Genomic DNA, 14,350 nt, shown 5'->3' on the forward strand with positions numbered 1-14,350 from the left:
CAAAAACCTCAAGCTCTCAAAAATGCAAGGATTGAGTCATGATTCATATTTCAAACCGAGCTGAAAGTGGGAATCTGAATTCTATACTACTAGTCTGATATTTTTCCAAAATACAATAGCAAGAAAATGCCTACTACCAGGAGAATGGGGAGCAGCAGCCTACTTTTCAGGACTCACTGGTCAAACACATGCATGGTAACACAACTGAGAAAACGGCAAGAGCTTCCTTCCATATATTTGGAAAAAAAGCCAGTTTTGCAAACGGCACGATATATGTTTTCCCAAGAGGTCTGAGACAGCCCCTGGTCCCTGCTACAGATCTGGAAGATGACAACTAAGCCCTTAGCCAGAGCCATAAGCCAACGGTGAGCACAGACAGCACGTCGAGAGCCATCTTCCCCAGGAAAGTTCACCCTGAAAACCTAGAGAAACAGAGACAAGCTGCAAAAGGACAGACAGAACTGCTGCAGACACCAGAACCAAAAGGATGAGCTACACACGGATCCTCTCTTGACCTAGGCAAGGAGAAGGAGACACCAAACGCCAGACAGACAGAGGCCAGCTGCAAAAGGGCCAGGGGGAGGCAGGACTTACTCATCTTTTTACACACAGCCATACAATACTCCTCTGACTCAAAATTGTTCCTGTTGCCTCCGCAGCCTCCATATATAAAGCGAATGCATTTTCTCTTGTTAGGGTCGAAGTACCAACGAGGCATCACAGCCCGGCAGGGCCCTGTCATCGCCTCCTGGGAGCAGACAGCTGTGTGGAGACGGGGTAGAACGTGAGCTGGTGAGGAGCACAGGCCTCCCCGAGCGACTTACACAAAGCAGCAGTGGCTCTAGGGCACACCTTCTTCTGGGGCACTAGCGCTGGCATCAGACCAAAGGGCTTTTGTCAGTTTTGGGGGGGGGGTTATCGCTGCAAAAACATCCAGCGCTGCTCAGGGAAGCACCTGCATGTGGTGCTTTGGAGCAAAGGTGCAGCAGCAGTTGTCTCGACATGAAGCTCTCATCTGCTAGAGTGATTTCTCCCTAGCTAGAGGCTGAAACAGCAAGGATCTATTTTGCTGATGCCACGGTGTTATGCCTCAGGTGTCTCAGTGGTAGAGTCTGCACTGTATAAAACCAACATGATGGAATGAAAACCCATTAAGGCTGCTTAAAGTGTTCAAAGATGCCCTGTTCTGCTGCACTCTGTCTGCAGAGACACTTCACATCTCAAAGGTGAGATAAAAGAGCAAGTGAAAACACAGGTTAAGCAAAAGGAACAACCATCATGGCTAGGTTTTTAAGTTTTGCAACATCTACGCACTAAATATCAAAATTCTACATAGCCATGGATGTAGACTGCTTCACAATAAGCGAGTGATATAAGCAGCTGGATTAATTTGAGGCAAGAGAACAGATACAGTGTATAAGTTAGTAACTGTTCATGCTAATTTGGGGAAAAATTGCGTACCCCCAAAGCAGAAATCCCAATCATATTGTTCCAATTCTGTTTCAACACCTGCAGATCTGCAAGAGTCCTGCACATATCTGAGCTAAGCCTTATTTCAGCACGTAAAATTATCTGCAGCATGCTGGCACTTTACCAAAAAGATGCAAGAACTGCTGGCAATGATTCAGTGATCTGTAGCTAATTGAATTTCATTCCCTCTCCCCTGCTCCTTCCTCTGCAGACGCTTCTACACGCAAAGTACAGGACATGGTATAACGCTGAGGCACCACACCGTCAGCAGATGCCCTCTGCAGTGGCACCTACCGCTTAACAAAAGCGACCGCAAGTCTAATGTATATCACTACTGCAGTAAGTATATATTACTCGTATAATAAAACAGGGCCAATTGTGCTGGCTGATTTTCTTTCATGAAAGAGAAGGGTTTATGCAAAGGCTATTAAGGCAGCACCAAGTATCTTCCTCAACCTTAAATGACCAGATGGCAGCTTTGTGCCACCTCTGCAGAGTGCGGCCCACCACTTTTAGCTCCCTTTTTGTAAATGAGTATAAAACACCAAATCCAAGATAAATCACGCCAAACTAGGATGTTAAATTCTGAGTGTACCCCAAATGCCTCTCTAAGATTTTTCAGAATTAGCCTATGCAGATATTGTTTTCTGACTCAAGGCTGCACCTGCGTGGAGGTGCCTGTTCAAGGTGCCAAACACTGGGCTTTCTGCCAGCAGAAACGCTGTTTATCTGGAAACATATGGCCCGTGCTCTAGAGAGTTAATTTTGACACTTGAAACATAAGCATCATCAGCTTTCCTCTGTTTGCTAACTTATCTGGCAAATAAAACTTCCAAGTGGTATTTATTGACTTGATCAAAACCCCATCGGAACTGACAGCAAATAAAAATACTCTCACAGTAGCAAGAAGCCCGTAGGCTAAAGTGTGTCTTACATTTCATATCGCTGCTGACTTCTTTTTCGGAAACAGCCTTGTCGTTGGTAGGCTCTGTGGTGGTCTCTTCATTGTAATCGTCAACTTTGTAGCTATCGTAATAGTAGTCACGGTCTTCCACCACATCCTCCTCCTCCTCTTCCCCTTCGTCTTCTTCATCCTCATCTTCCTCCACAGCTGTTCCTGTGAAGTCTTCTACACCCGCCTCTGTAGGGAACTCACTGAAGGGATACAGTTCAGTCAGGGAGGTTCAAAAGCACAGGAATTCTCCTCTCAATCCTCACCATAAGGGAGTCGCTGCATTAAACAGGCAACGGCAACTTCAAATACTGTTAACACCCATGCCAATGAGAGCCCTACCTTTTATAAAGGTTGTAATCTTCATCCTCGTCTTCATCTTCTTCCTCTTTGGACAGAGCTTCATCCACAACCTTTGTCTGAGGACAACACACATATTCGGTTCCGTGGAACTGGTCTACTCCGCAGGGCAGCAGCATGCCGTAACTGTGCAGGATCATCCCTTCCGTCAGACAGGCCTGAAGGAGAAGCACATTAATGTCACATCAGCATCACGTTCTCGCTCTAGACATTTTGTGCCAACTCAAGGGAGAGAGCACTCAAAAGAAACAGAGCTACTGTTTGCTCTTCTGGGTTGGCCATTTCGTTAAACTTTATCTATTACACTTTGCATTGGAGTAAGTGAATAATTGCTCAAATGGGCTTTGTGTCAAGATTATTTTAACATGCTGTAGATGAAAAATCAATCAGATAATTCAAGAAAAAGCCAAACGCAAACTGCAATTAGACATTCTGTACATACACTTCTCTTAAGCTAAGAAAATATATGGCTTTGTGGTGCCCAAGAAAAGAATGAAGTAAGAAAGACCTTATTATGTGCATTGGAACCCTTTTGTACTTTGCTTTGTTACAGCACGGATGTAAAATGAGCCAAATATTTCTGGAAAAGCTCTCCAACTATGTTGAGAACAAGTGATTTTTAAATTTGCTAGACATTAGCAAGTTTGTCCTCAATTAAAAGGTGATTGCTCTAGCACAGCTTTATTTAGATAGGCTTTTGCTCCCAGGATGTTAAAAAAAAAAAGTTTAACCTCATCTTTACTAGCGCCATCACAACTAATCACTGCGTTGCTGTTTCTACAAAATGGAAAACATACATTTAGTTGTGATCTCATTTTTATTATCCCCAGTTGAAACGTGTGCAGAGAATTTGCAATATTTTTGCTAGTCAGCTAGGAAAAAAAAAACAAAACCAAAAACCAAAAACACAAGCACCAACACAAACCCCCCAAAAACCCATGGGCTAGATTTATCCTGAGAAGATAATCCATCTCTTATGTAAAACCCCCACTAATCAGTCACAGCGAAACTCAGATTGTCCCCAGGCAAGCACTCCCAACCAAATCCCCAGCAGCAGCAGGTACATTAATGCAAAATGTGCAAGAAAAATAGGAAACATTCTATGATCTTTGTAGCTCTCTACCTGGAAAGAAGGATGAGCCACTGGTTAAAGCAATATTCTAGAGACCCGATTTCAATTCCTAGCTTCATCCTAGAGTATGATCTTAAGCAAGCCACTTATGACAGCTTTTCAGGAGTGAAGAATAAGCTAGCTACACAGATTGTTTTAAGTCACTTGAATAGTTATATTTTTTTTTCATTGCTCCCTGCCGCAGTCCATAGACTACAACACAGGAATAACAGACCCCAGAGATAAATGCTGTTCTGCTCCAATACTACAAGCAGACGGATCCAGAATAAATATCCCAGCTACGGCAGCTCAATTACCTCTTTTGCCACAGTGTGCCAGTGCTGGTGGCTTTCACACACGTCCATCCGCTCCTTGTGGAAGAATCGGCACTTCTCAGGAACCAGCAGGACATCGCTCACAAACTCACCCACTGAAAAACAAGGCACGACCGTAGTTCACTTGTCCCATCGCACACGTTCAACTTCCAACAGAAAACAAAGCTAACATTTTGTTGCAAGTGCCTTAAAGGTTTGGTTTATTCTTAACAGGGACAAGTCAGACCAGCAGCCATCTCTGCAAATTTACAGGAAAACAGAGCGTCAGAGCTTCCAAGGTAAAAAACAGGAGTAAGGGCTGATCACTGAACCATCGTATGAACCCGAAGGCTGAACTGAAGGCCAGGTTTACTGTGCAAGTTAATAAATAGTTGTTCGTGGAACACACAGGATTCACCGAAGAGATTTCACGCAAATCTCTGAAAAGACTGCATCTGCATACGGAAGTCTCCAAACCACTTCATCACCAATTTCTGAATGAGCTGCATCATACCAAAGCTCGCTCACGCTGTCTGGTGCTGTAACAGGCTGGAAATTTTTACGTGCCACCAGTGTTATCTGTGTTTTCAGTATCTGGGTATCCGAGCAAGTCTTGTTTGTTTTTGTTTTCTTTCCAGATGGTTTAATTCAGGATCAACTGCAGCACATTCCCTGACTCAGACAGTCCTAATAAAAACAGAGGGCTGAAAAAATAAAAAACTATACAGCCCAAAACCCAGAGTACAACCAGAGTTAGCAAATACACTGCATCCTAACAAACACTGCCAGTGGAATTCAAAATGTGAAATTTTCTCAAAGTTGAGATTTTTTTCTTTCTCATACACACATCCAGTAATTTTAAAATGAGGAGATATCTAGATACTCTGAGAAGACCAGGAAAAGATCTTCAGTCCAAGTGTTTCAAAGCAACATGAGTGGCAGCTCTAGGAATCATTTGTTAAAACTGGAGAAATGTTTTTTAAGTTCTTTATCCCAGGATGTATCCACACCAAATTTCATTTCTTAGAGTGCTTTATGATCGTCTAGTGGAGGGTATTGCATATGGGAGAACAAAACCCACACAGTTCTGCAGATTTGCTCGTGTTCTCTTATATCAAACCACATGCTAACCTGAGATATGGATACAAATTATGAAAACCGGTTCCCACTGAATGTTCCCAGTGATCAGACTCTCCAGGATTGCACAAGACTTCTTCCAAAACAAGTCTTTTCCAGCGGATAACTGGAAGGAGATTCAGCCAGTTGAGACTAAGCTTAACACTAAGAACGCACGCAGTGCAGCACGGTATCAGGCACAACCCACGGGTCAAAAGCCACAGGTAAAACAAGCTAAACATGTTGCCCGATCCAAGTGGGTGGATAGACTCTGGAAAGCACCACAAAATCCATCACAGTTTATCTCATACTCTTTCACAGTTCAAAGTGGGGACATGGGATACAGCTGCAAGAACCAGAACCTCTTTGAAACAGCAAAGTTTAAATATAGTCATTGAAACGGAATAGACTTCTCTTGCCAAGACCAAAGCAGGAAGCCTGAACACACTGAGTATTTAAGTCTCCAAGGCAACAAAATATTAAAGCTTCACAAAAATAGGATGAGAGTATTAAGTCCCAGTGTCTTTGTGATACTCAAATACAATAGCCTTCAGGTTTTTATGGCAGTTGCAGAGAGAATGGGGATTTCTTTTTCACGCCAGGCACCATTATTCCACCACAGCTGTCATCAAGCTGTCGATCTGTTCGAAAAAGGCAGAGTTCCATCTTGTGGAAACAAAAATGTTTAAGTGGAAGCTGAACGTGGAAATGGCAATCTGATGTGAGAAGAGCCTTATAAACTCAGTTGTTGCCTCTGCAAGAAGCCAAGAGGGAATTTTTTGCTCCTCCCACAAGAATGTACAAATACATCACACCAGGCACTCACCCAGGCACTTGTAGGGCACGACGATATGAGTGTGGTCCTTGCACTGTTTCTTCCCTCTCTTGCACCAGCTGTCGATGCTGACAGGTTGATTGGCTTCCACAACATTTGTAATCTGAAGGTCTGGATACATCTGTTTAACAAGACCGAGAAAGGTTTCTCTCCGGAAAAAACAAAGAACGTGCAAAGTGGCTCCTAAGCAGGAGTAGCGAGGCTGACCCTCAATCAAAAACAAGTTTGAATTTGCACATGGACACACATTCTCCTCTGGATCAAGCTTACAACAGCTGAAGATATAAAAAAGCCCCCAGCTGACTGTCACATAGGGCTGAGAAATGGAATGTGTCATCACTTCTTTGTGGCAGGAGGAAGCTAAGTCAGGGGCAAGAGCCTTCACTGGCACCAAGCTGAGGTGTTTGGCTTTGCATGGTAGTGGAGGAGGAACATTTAACCCTCTGGAAGAGGGCAACCACCAACAAACAGGGGTTAGTAACATCTTCAGACTCTCTCGTCACTTGTCAAGCTGATATGCACCTACCTCCTCAGCTTTCCTTACGCCTGCTCCATTTATGATGTATTAATATCATCCCTACGTCCTGCTTCAGTTCTTGAGTCCAGACATTGACTTATATTTAGGCTTCCGCTACACGAACCAAATGTGGCCCCAGTTATATCAGCCTTGTAAAACAGTTTTAAAGATTTTCCAGTCCAGACATGGTGTGCTCTATCACCTTCCCATTAAAAAAAAAACCAAACCAAACCAAAACAACATTCCTTGTGGTATTTTAGGTGTCTGTCACCTGAAAGGAGCAATTAAAGAGATTTATCAAGGACAATACGCTACGATGTATCTGGAGCACATTGAAAGGAGATTATGCTTTTTACAATGAAGTATGAGGAGCCTAAAAATACCGCCCACATTTTGATGAAAATATCTTTATAATATTCTGGCTGATCTGAACACCTCACTGATAACAACACAGCCATATCCTAATCAGAATAGGTTTCAGTTTCCATTTTGCGCAGCCACGGAGCAACTGCTGCTTAACTGGCTCAGAGGAAGAACACTTGGAGAAACCCCTGCAAAGACAAACACGGATACGTCTCTGACTCACAGATCAGGGACCTTCTGTGGCAGCGTAAGCTGATCTAAATGAGAGGTAGCTCCTAAATCTCACTGCGGTGTCCTCCCTGGGCAGGAACACAGCAAGGCAACCCAGGGCACCGAGCTACTCAAACACCAATTTGTCTCCTGCAGGGTTAATTTGCTACGGACCAACTAAATTGGAATCCAATTCCTTAGCAGCAGTGAAGATGCAAGATCGCACAGGAAAACTCACCTCTTGGCAGTACTGCAGAATCTCTTCCTTTCTTCCAAAGCAGCTCTTGGTCCCAGAAGTGTCGGGTTCCCATTTCCCGGTCTGGATATTCACGTGCATATTCAGCTTCCCACAGAACATAGCAATTTGAGGCTCTGCCACTGCAAAGCCTGTCCCAGCATTGGCTGCGAGCGCCTGTGAAGACAAACCAAACCAAAACACGTTGATTACTTTATCTGATCAAAAGCAGAACGACTCAAAGAACCAGAAACCTTCTGGCATCTTCTCAGAGAGCTCCCACTGAATCCAGATATCGGCGGAGTCTTGCGAATTTGTTTTGTAACCATATTCCTTAAAGTTGGTGAGCCCACACCAAGTTTTCAGTGAAGTGTTTGTTTTTCCAAACTCTGTTTTTATTATTGCGATCACAACTTACCAAACACAAAACCAAGTAATTGACACTTAAAGGTTGCACCCACAAAGGCTAAAATAGGTATTTGAAAAAAACTGAACTGATATTTGAAGATACATAACTAATACTAATAACTTTCAGCCAAACACCTCTGTGAGGTTACACACAAAGCGGTTAGTGCTACTACTAATAAAATAACTACTTCCAACTGCACAAAGCCTGCTCAGAGTTCGAAGCCACACGTTTCTCCCAAAATCTTCAAATATTTGGGATAGAAATACCTAAACTTCTTGCCCAAACATACAAATAAAGATAACTTCTGCTGAATCAGAACAACAGCTTTTGCAATCGACTCCTCAAAGCCTGTTGTCTCTCATTCTGTGCACTCCTATGGGTATTTATTTGTACTGCCTGGTTCCGATGCGTATTCTGTACGCTCCCCACAGACAAAACCCAACAACCCAGACCCACATTGGGGTCAAACTGCAGACCAATCAATGAGAACAAGGTCAGGTTCCCTTTTAGAAATCTTGCTGGCTGACCAAAAGAAGAAAAAGGGGATTCAATTAAATTGCAGAGCTGGGGTTTTTCTGAAAAGACTGAGTGGATGCCAGGAGAGGAACACACTCCTACATTAACTATGAGCTGTTGTAAAAGAAGAAGAGAAAAAAGGTATGAGGCAAAAACCAGATAAACTCCTAAACTGAAAGCTCTTTAAGGTGTTTAGGGGAATGAAATCCATTTCAACTAGTTCAGACAAGGCAGATTAGAACCAGAGGCTTCAGGGCACCGCAGCCCTAAGCTGCTTTTTTCCTGGCAGGCAGCACTACCCTAGGCCATCAGTTCTGCTTCATATTTAACTTCTCATGCACTCAAAAATGCATATATTACAGTTCATTCCCTATTGCCTGCAGATCCCCATCAAATTATATCAATACATGTATGCTTAAAGCAAATAAGAGAGTATAGAGAAGAATTCAACTGGACAACCCCTGTGTGCAGCTCCTAGTTGCTGGATTTTAGGAAAAAATTAACTCCATTAGAATTAGCTCATTTCTCCTCCGCCCCGTTCCCACACAAAATCACCGCCTGGAGATAAGACATTTCAACACTCGGCGAGTCAAAGGTTGTTTAGTGCTGAACACACAGCTTGTGCTTGGGGGATAAGACCAACCTGAGATGCAAAAGCATAAATTCATGTTTTAACTTCAGAAAAATTACCCACATAGTACACAGTTGTGTACTTAAGGTATAGGAGGTATAGTTGTGTACTTAAGGTATAGGAGGACTCCTGATGAACACCCCGAGGCTGGGTAACAGGGTGCAATAACTTCATTATTTCAGAAATCAAACCGTTTAATAAACATGTGCTTCCAACAAGTGCTGACTGATACCACTGAGCACAACCTTGGCTTTTGCACTGCCTTCCTCCCTGCCGCATCGTTTCAGAATAAAAATGCAAACATGGAATGATTCTTCATCACTCTAAACATGCAAACTTTGTACAAGGGTCTTTTATCTCTCTCCAAACAAACACCACTTCGGTATCAACAATCACTTTCCAGAGAGCACAAGACTTGACATGTTAAAGGAAACAATCCCCGACACAATTGTGTTTTATAACAACACTGCAACCACATCCAAGATTCGAGCTGAACTCTGAAAAGAACAAAAAGAAACGCAAGATCAAGTATGCAGAAAGCATTAACCCTGGTAATACAGTGCATCAAAAGATAATAAAATGTACGTGTTATGAACGGTTTGGAGACAATTAGCACCGCCTATGCTCGAAATCTGTTTTCTTCAAAGCAAACTTAACAAGTATGCAGCAAAATAAGGTAACTGCATAGGCAGGAGAGGTGCAGGCTCCATGCCGAGGCAGAAACACCCATCAGAAACCCATTCAGAACAGCTCTTGCATGAGCAAACCCCCTGTTCAAACACATACCAACCTCCTGAAATCATCGCTACCCCCTATTTACATTCTGCTGCGAGCTCCTGTTTATTTTTGCTGTCTCTCCAGCCTGACACCTCGGCGCTGTGGCAAAGGTATCGTTCCTCCTCCCCGATTGCTCCAAGAGTTGGCGTTATCAGCCCGCTGCTGTTGCCGTAGCTACCAGAACATCTAAGCCCCAATTCACAGCTGAACAAACGAGACTAATTACTTGCTTGATTTCATCACTTTTAATCAACTGGAAAAAAAAATCTTTTCTTGAGTTGCACTGTTGAGTAAGTTAATGAATTTTGATATCATGAGTTGAACCTTTAACCCCGTGGCCTGCAAGATAAAGAGTTGTGAGTAATGGGCTCCACCCGCTAAACACATCATTTATTTAATTTAGCATTATCATCTCATTCTACCTGTAACAAGAGAATACAGCACAGCAAAATTTCAACTGTAACGCTGGAGATGACACTTTTAAAACAGCTTAAGGAGTGAAGAAAGTCACTGACAAGACTATTTTGGGACAGTAATTTTCTGTTGTTCCCCAGTTGCCTTCGCTGTACCCAAAATAAAAGCAGATCACTCAGGCGTACGATGCCTGAGGTTAGCCAGTCTATGCAAGCATCGGTTTGCAAAAGGAAAAGTTGGGGAACATGTAAACCAGCACGAAGCTTGGGCTAAAGCCATGTCCTTAGTTAAGCTCTTCAGTACTTCAGAGAATTCACCCAATCCACATTGCAGAGCGATGAACAAACTGACAGCACATTTTTCTTTGGGAATTTCCCAGCCATAAATGGAAGCTGCCACCTCTTTTAGTGCCAGGGAGCAACTATTCAATCTTTTAAATAAGCAGACTAATAGTTTGGGAGGGACATCATACACGTAATGGCAGAGAGTTCATCCAGTTGTGTATGTCCTCAGCAAACATTATCTTAGTAGCTATTATCCTATTAATATATATCCATAACACGAGAGCAAGATGAAAGTGATTTGGGAAAAGACTGGTACATAAACCATTATGTTCCTCACCGGCATTTGCATTTACAAGATGTTTCATGACAAATTCGGCTCCGCCTTTTGGTGTAATTCTGTAAATCCAGTCTGCTCCCCAAGACCAAAGAACTATTTTATTCCACTGCACATAAATCTCTGGCCAGTTAATGACAGTTAAATTCCTCACCCTGTCGTACAGCGCCTGATTTACAGTCCCGAAACGCTGGAATTCAAACCTCTAAATATTCTTCTTCTCTGATGGAAGTGTCTCTGCCCAAGTATCCAGTCTTTTATTTACTACAGGCCCCTTCAACTTGTGACAGCGGGTTTGATCCGTGAGCTTTATCCATCCAGAAGCCCAGGCTCTGCTCTGAAAAGGGTCATGCCTGTTCTTCTTGGAAATAGCTACCAAAAGAGAGGCTAGGGAGGATCTTTTTGTGAATTTAAGTCATTTCTGCTCTCTAGAGTGCCTCTACTTCGATGCTGGGAATAACAGCTTTCCATCAGGTTTCCTCTGCTGCAATACATGAGCAGCCCTGGCTGGACAAAACCACGCAAGATTAAGTCGCTTTAAATCTTAAACTCCAGCCTCTAGAATTTATAAACTGCTGAAAAAAGCTCAGATTGTGAATTGCATTGACTCGGTGGTCAGAGAACACAGATTAATAGCTGCTGAGGGAATTCGCTGCCTTGAAAGAAAACGCACGGCCTTTTGGAGGACCGTCTGCAGGTCGGATCACATTTCCTGCTCAGAAGAGTTAAAAGTATTCCACAACTATTTGCTGCTACACTGACAAAAAATGCCAGGCAGTCCTTTGAAAGATTACTTGTGCTGTTTGTTTTTAATTAAGCAAAGCCCCTTGAAAGTAACGTGGCTTATTAAATCAGAATGCACGTGATCTACAACCTGAGGGACTTCAGAACATGCTGTTCAGCACAATCCTTATCTAGATAATTTATGCTTCCCACCTTTACTTAATTAAAGAAAAATTAAAAAAAAAAAAAAAGCAAAAAAAAAAGCTTCTCTGGATTATTTTTTTAAATACACTTCCTATTCTATCCAGGGTTGTCAGCACTGCAGTTCTTCCTATGTCAGTGTAATATCCACAGATATGGAGGATATAAATTGAACTCTTTCAAGACCACTGAGGAATTCTAACAGTTCCTTGGATACAAAAATGAATCTTGCTACCTTTTCAGCGTTCCTGCGAGCATAACCCTTGATGGCTGTCACTTTTAAATGTGTGAATACTCTAACTTTTCACCCTTGGCTGAGAAATTGGTACGCACATTTGTGCAGGGACTTGACCGCTTCGAAGGCCAGATGCACACCCCACATTACTGCTGTCAACAGAGCTGAAGTTCATGGGCATCTCTCCTTCCATAAGGAAAGGCCAGCCCTTGGCGAAACAAAAATAATAAAAAATCAAGAAGAGATGTTGCAATCACAAAGCCTACAACTGCTGAGGTGAAGCATTAAGCTGAAGCTTTTGGGAGAACAGTTGGCTGGAACTGTAGAGCTGAGCCTTCCTAGGTCTTAAATCTGATATTCATTGCTTTGAATCTCACCTGAGAATTAATGGTTTATGGCAAGCTAGTGTTCAGGAAACCATCACACTTCAATTAAAAAGCGAGGGTAGTTGGCAAAGGGACTTTATGCACAAGAACTTCTGAACACAATACTTAAAATTCCCTTGTTTTTGGATTTATAACTTGTAAACATGAGCAGAGCTTTCAATTTGTGCTTCAAATTGTGTTTCATGCTTTGTTTTCCTTAGCTTCTCTTCCTGCTTTTATTCAGCAGATAGGTGGCTTGAACCCAGGAAGGCTAATGAATGCCTGACACAGCAGGCAGTAAATCTACAGACTAGCAGCTCATCCTAGCTTTATTGCTTTATTTTTTTTTAAATTGCTGATAATTACAATAATGCACATGGGCAGGGGTCCAAGACAGGAAGAATTATTGTCTGCAGGCAGATCTGGTGTGAGCTGATAATACCAGCCTGTGTTTGCTTTTGAATTCAAATGGCAGAAATCTCAGTAAAGCAGTCTTTGGCTTACTTGAACTTGCTGGAAGGGGTGGAGTTCTCATCTGCTCGTCCTTTATCGACTTTCGTGGCAGAGGATTCTGTACCAGCAGAAAACTGGAAAGCGATGCAGGAGCTGCAGAGCCCGCTCGGGTGCAGTTTATATTTAGACCGCCGCTGTTTATGGCGAACATGCGGCCTCCAACACTCGCAAGTTCAGCGACAATAATCCATGTACTTTGAGATGTGCCGACAGCAACCGGAGCACTACAAAGATCAAAAGGCTGCCGAAGCCTGAAGCATTCCTTCCTGCTTTTTGCACTTTCCTCTGCCTTTCTACAGAGAAAAGGGGAAATTTCCAAGTACCTGTGAGTCACGGGCAGCCTTTTCACCCCTGGAATTTGTACTAATGAGGTAGCAGATTATTTCCCCCTCCTCCTCTAGTTTATCATGCACCATAAAACAAGTCTACATGAGTCACTGGGCAGATAATCTGCCTGTCAGACATGAGGACTCAGGAACGGCCACGTTCAGATAGGGAAAGCAACACTGCAGGCAGTGCTGGTACTTAACTAGTCTAAGGGAGCAGCGATCAGATTCAGTGAAGCCACAATTCAGCATAGTCTTGGGTTCCTGAAGTTGTTTGTGTAACACAGTTGCCTTTGGCGTCCTCTTTTCTATCCCCAGAGAGACAAAGTTCAGAAAAAATCAGTTGGAACATTCCCTGAACAAATGTTACTGTACGCAGAACAGTGTCCTCTAAAAAAGATTAACTGATTGGCCTCAAGCTTTCAAAACCAAAGCTTGTGTGTACAATGGCTGGGACTGGAACAGTTCACCGCAAAAGCCACCCTAAAAATATAAGGGTGAGAGAAGAGGTGGGCAGTACTACATAAGAGTTAGTGGATATATTCATTGTGGTTACCAGGATACCGAGATTCCATAATATACAGGAAAGTACATTTACGAAATCTTTCATCACTTCAAAACAATTTGTTTTGGAAGCAAAAATAACTTCTGGACTAAAACTCATCACAACCCACATACACACACACTTGTCCACCAGCTTTCGTCGTGCACAAAACGGGCAGAAAGAGGCCGAGAGAATCATCTATTAACATCAGGCAGGCAAAAACCAAACCCTTACTAATAATTCAAAGTGATTTAGCATTCCAGGGGGGAACAAAACCAAAAAACCTCCCCCAAAACAGCGTGAATATTTTAGAGCTCTTGTCAAAAAAGCCTGTGAAGGAGAGATCGCTGCAGGAACCTGTGGTTACTCAGTCTAGCCATGCACCTAACCACTCACAGGGCTTGAGATCAAAACACTGCACAGATTGTGTTTTTATCTAACACACAACCATCCAAAAAGCAAGCAGGAAATTGAAGGGCATATTTTAACAGAGAATCTGGAATTTGAAGTGGAAACTACCTGAAAAAATGCAAGATAAAGATAACAAGTGGGAATGCAGTTTGGGTTTGGTTACAACCATTGGTGAGATCAACTA

The 14,350-nt window shown here is 42.8% G+C and overlaps 1 protein-coding gene across 4 annotated transcripts in view; it reads right to left on the minus strand.

Annotated features, from left to right (window-relative positions):
* Positions 1-14,350, minus strand: part of APLP2 (amyloid beta precursor like protein 2) — a 42,056-nt gene that overhangs the window by 13,981 nt on the left and 13,725 nt on the right. For 3 of the 4 annotated variants that reach the window (XM_065651895.1, XM_065651894.1, XM_065651893.1), the window contains exons 2-7: positions 7,487-7,660; positions 6,150-6,279; positions 4,211-4,323; positions 2,765-2,940; positions 2,405-2,625; positions 595-762 (exon numbers count right to left, since the gene is read on the minus strand). In XM_065651895.1, coding sequence (XP_065507967.1) covers positions 595-762; positions 2,405-2,625; positions 2,765-2,940; positions 4,211-4,323; positions 6,150-6,279; positions 7,487-7,660 — 982 coding nt within the window. The remainder of the gene's footprint in view (positions 1-594; positions 763-2,404; positions 2,626-2,764; positions 2,941-4,210; positions 4,324-6,149; positions 6,280-7,486; positions 7,661-14,350) is intronic. The other variant, XM_065651896.1, reaches the window with a different exon arrangement.

Source organism: Caloenas nicobarica, chromosome 26 (assembly GCF_036013445.1).
Source record: "Caloenas nicobarica isolate bCalNic1 chromosome 26, bCalNic1.hap1, whole genome shotgun sequence".
Taxonomy (NCBI): domain Eukaryota; kingdom Metazoa; phylum Chordata; class Aves; order Columbiformes; family Columbidae; genus Caloenas; species Caloenas nicobarica.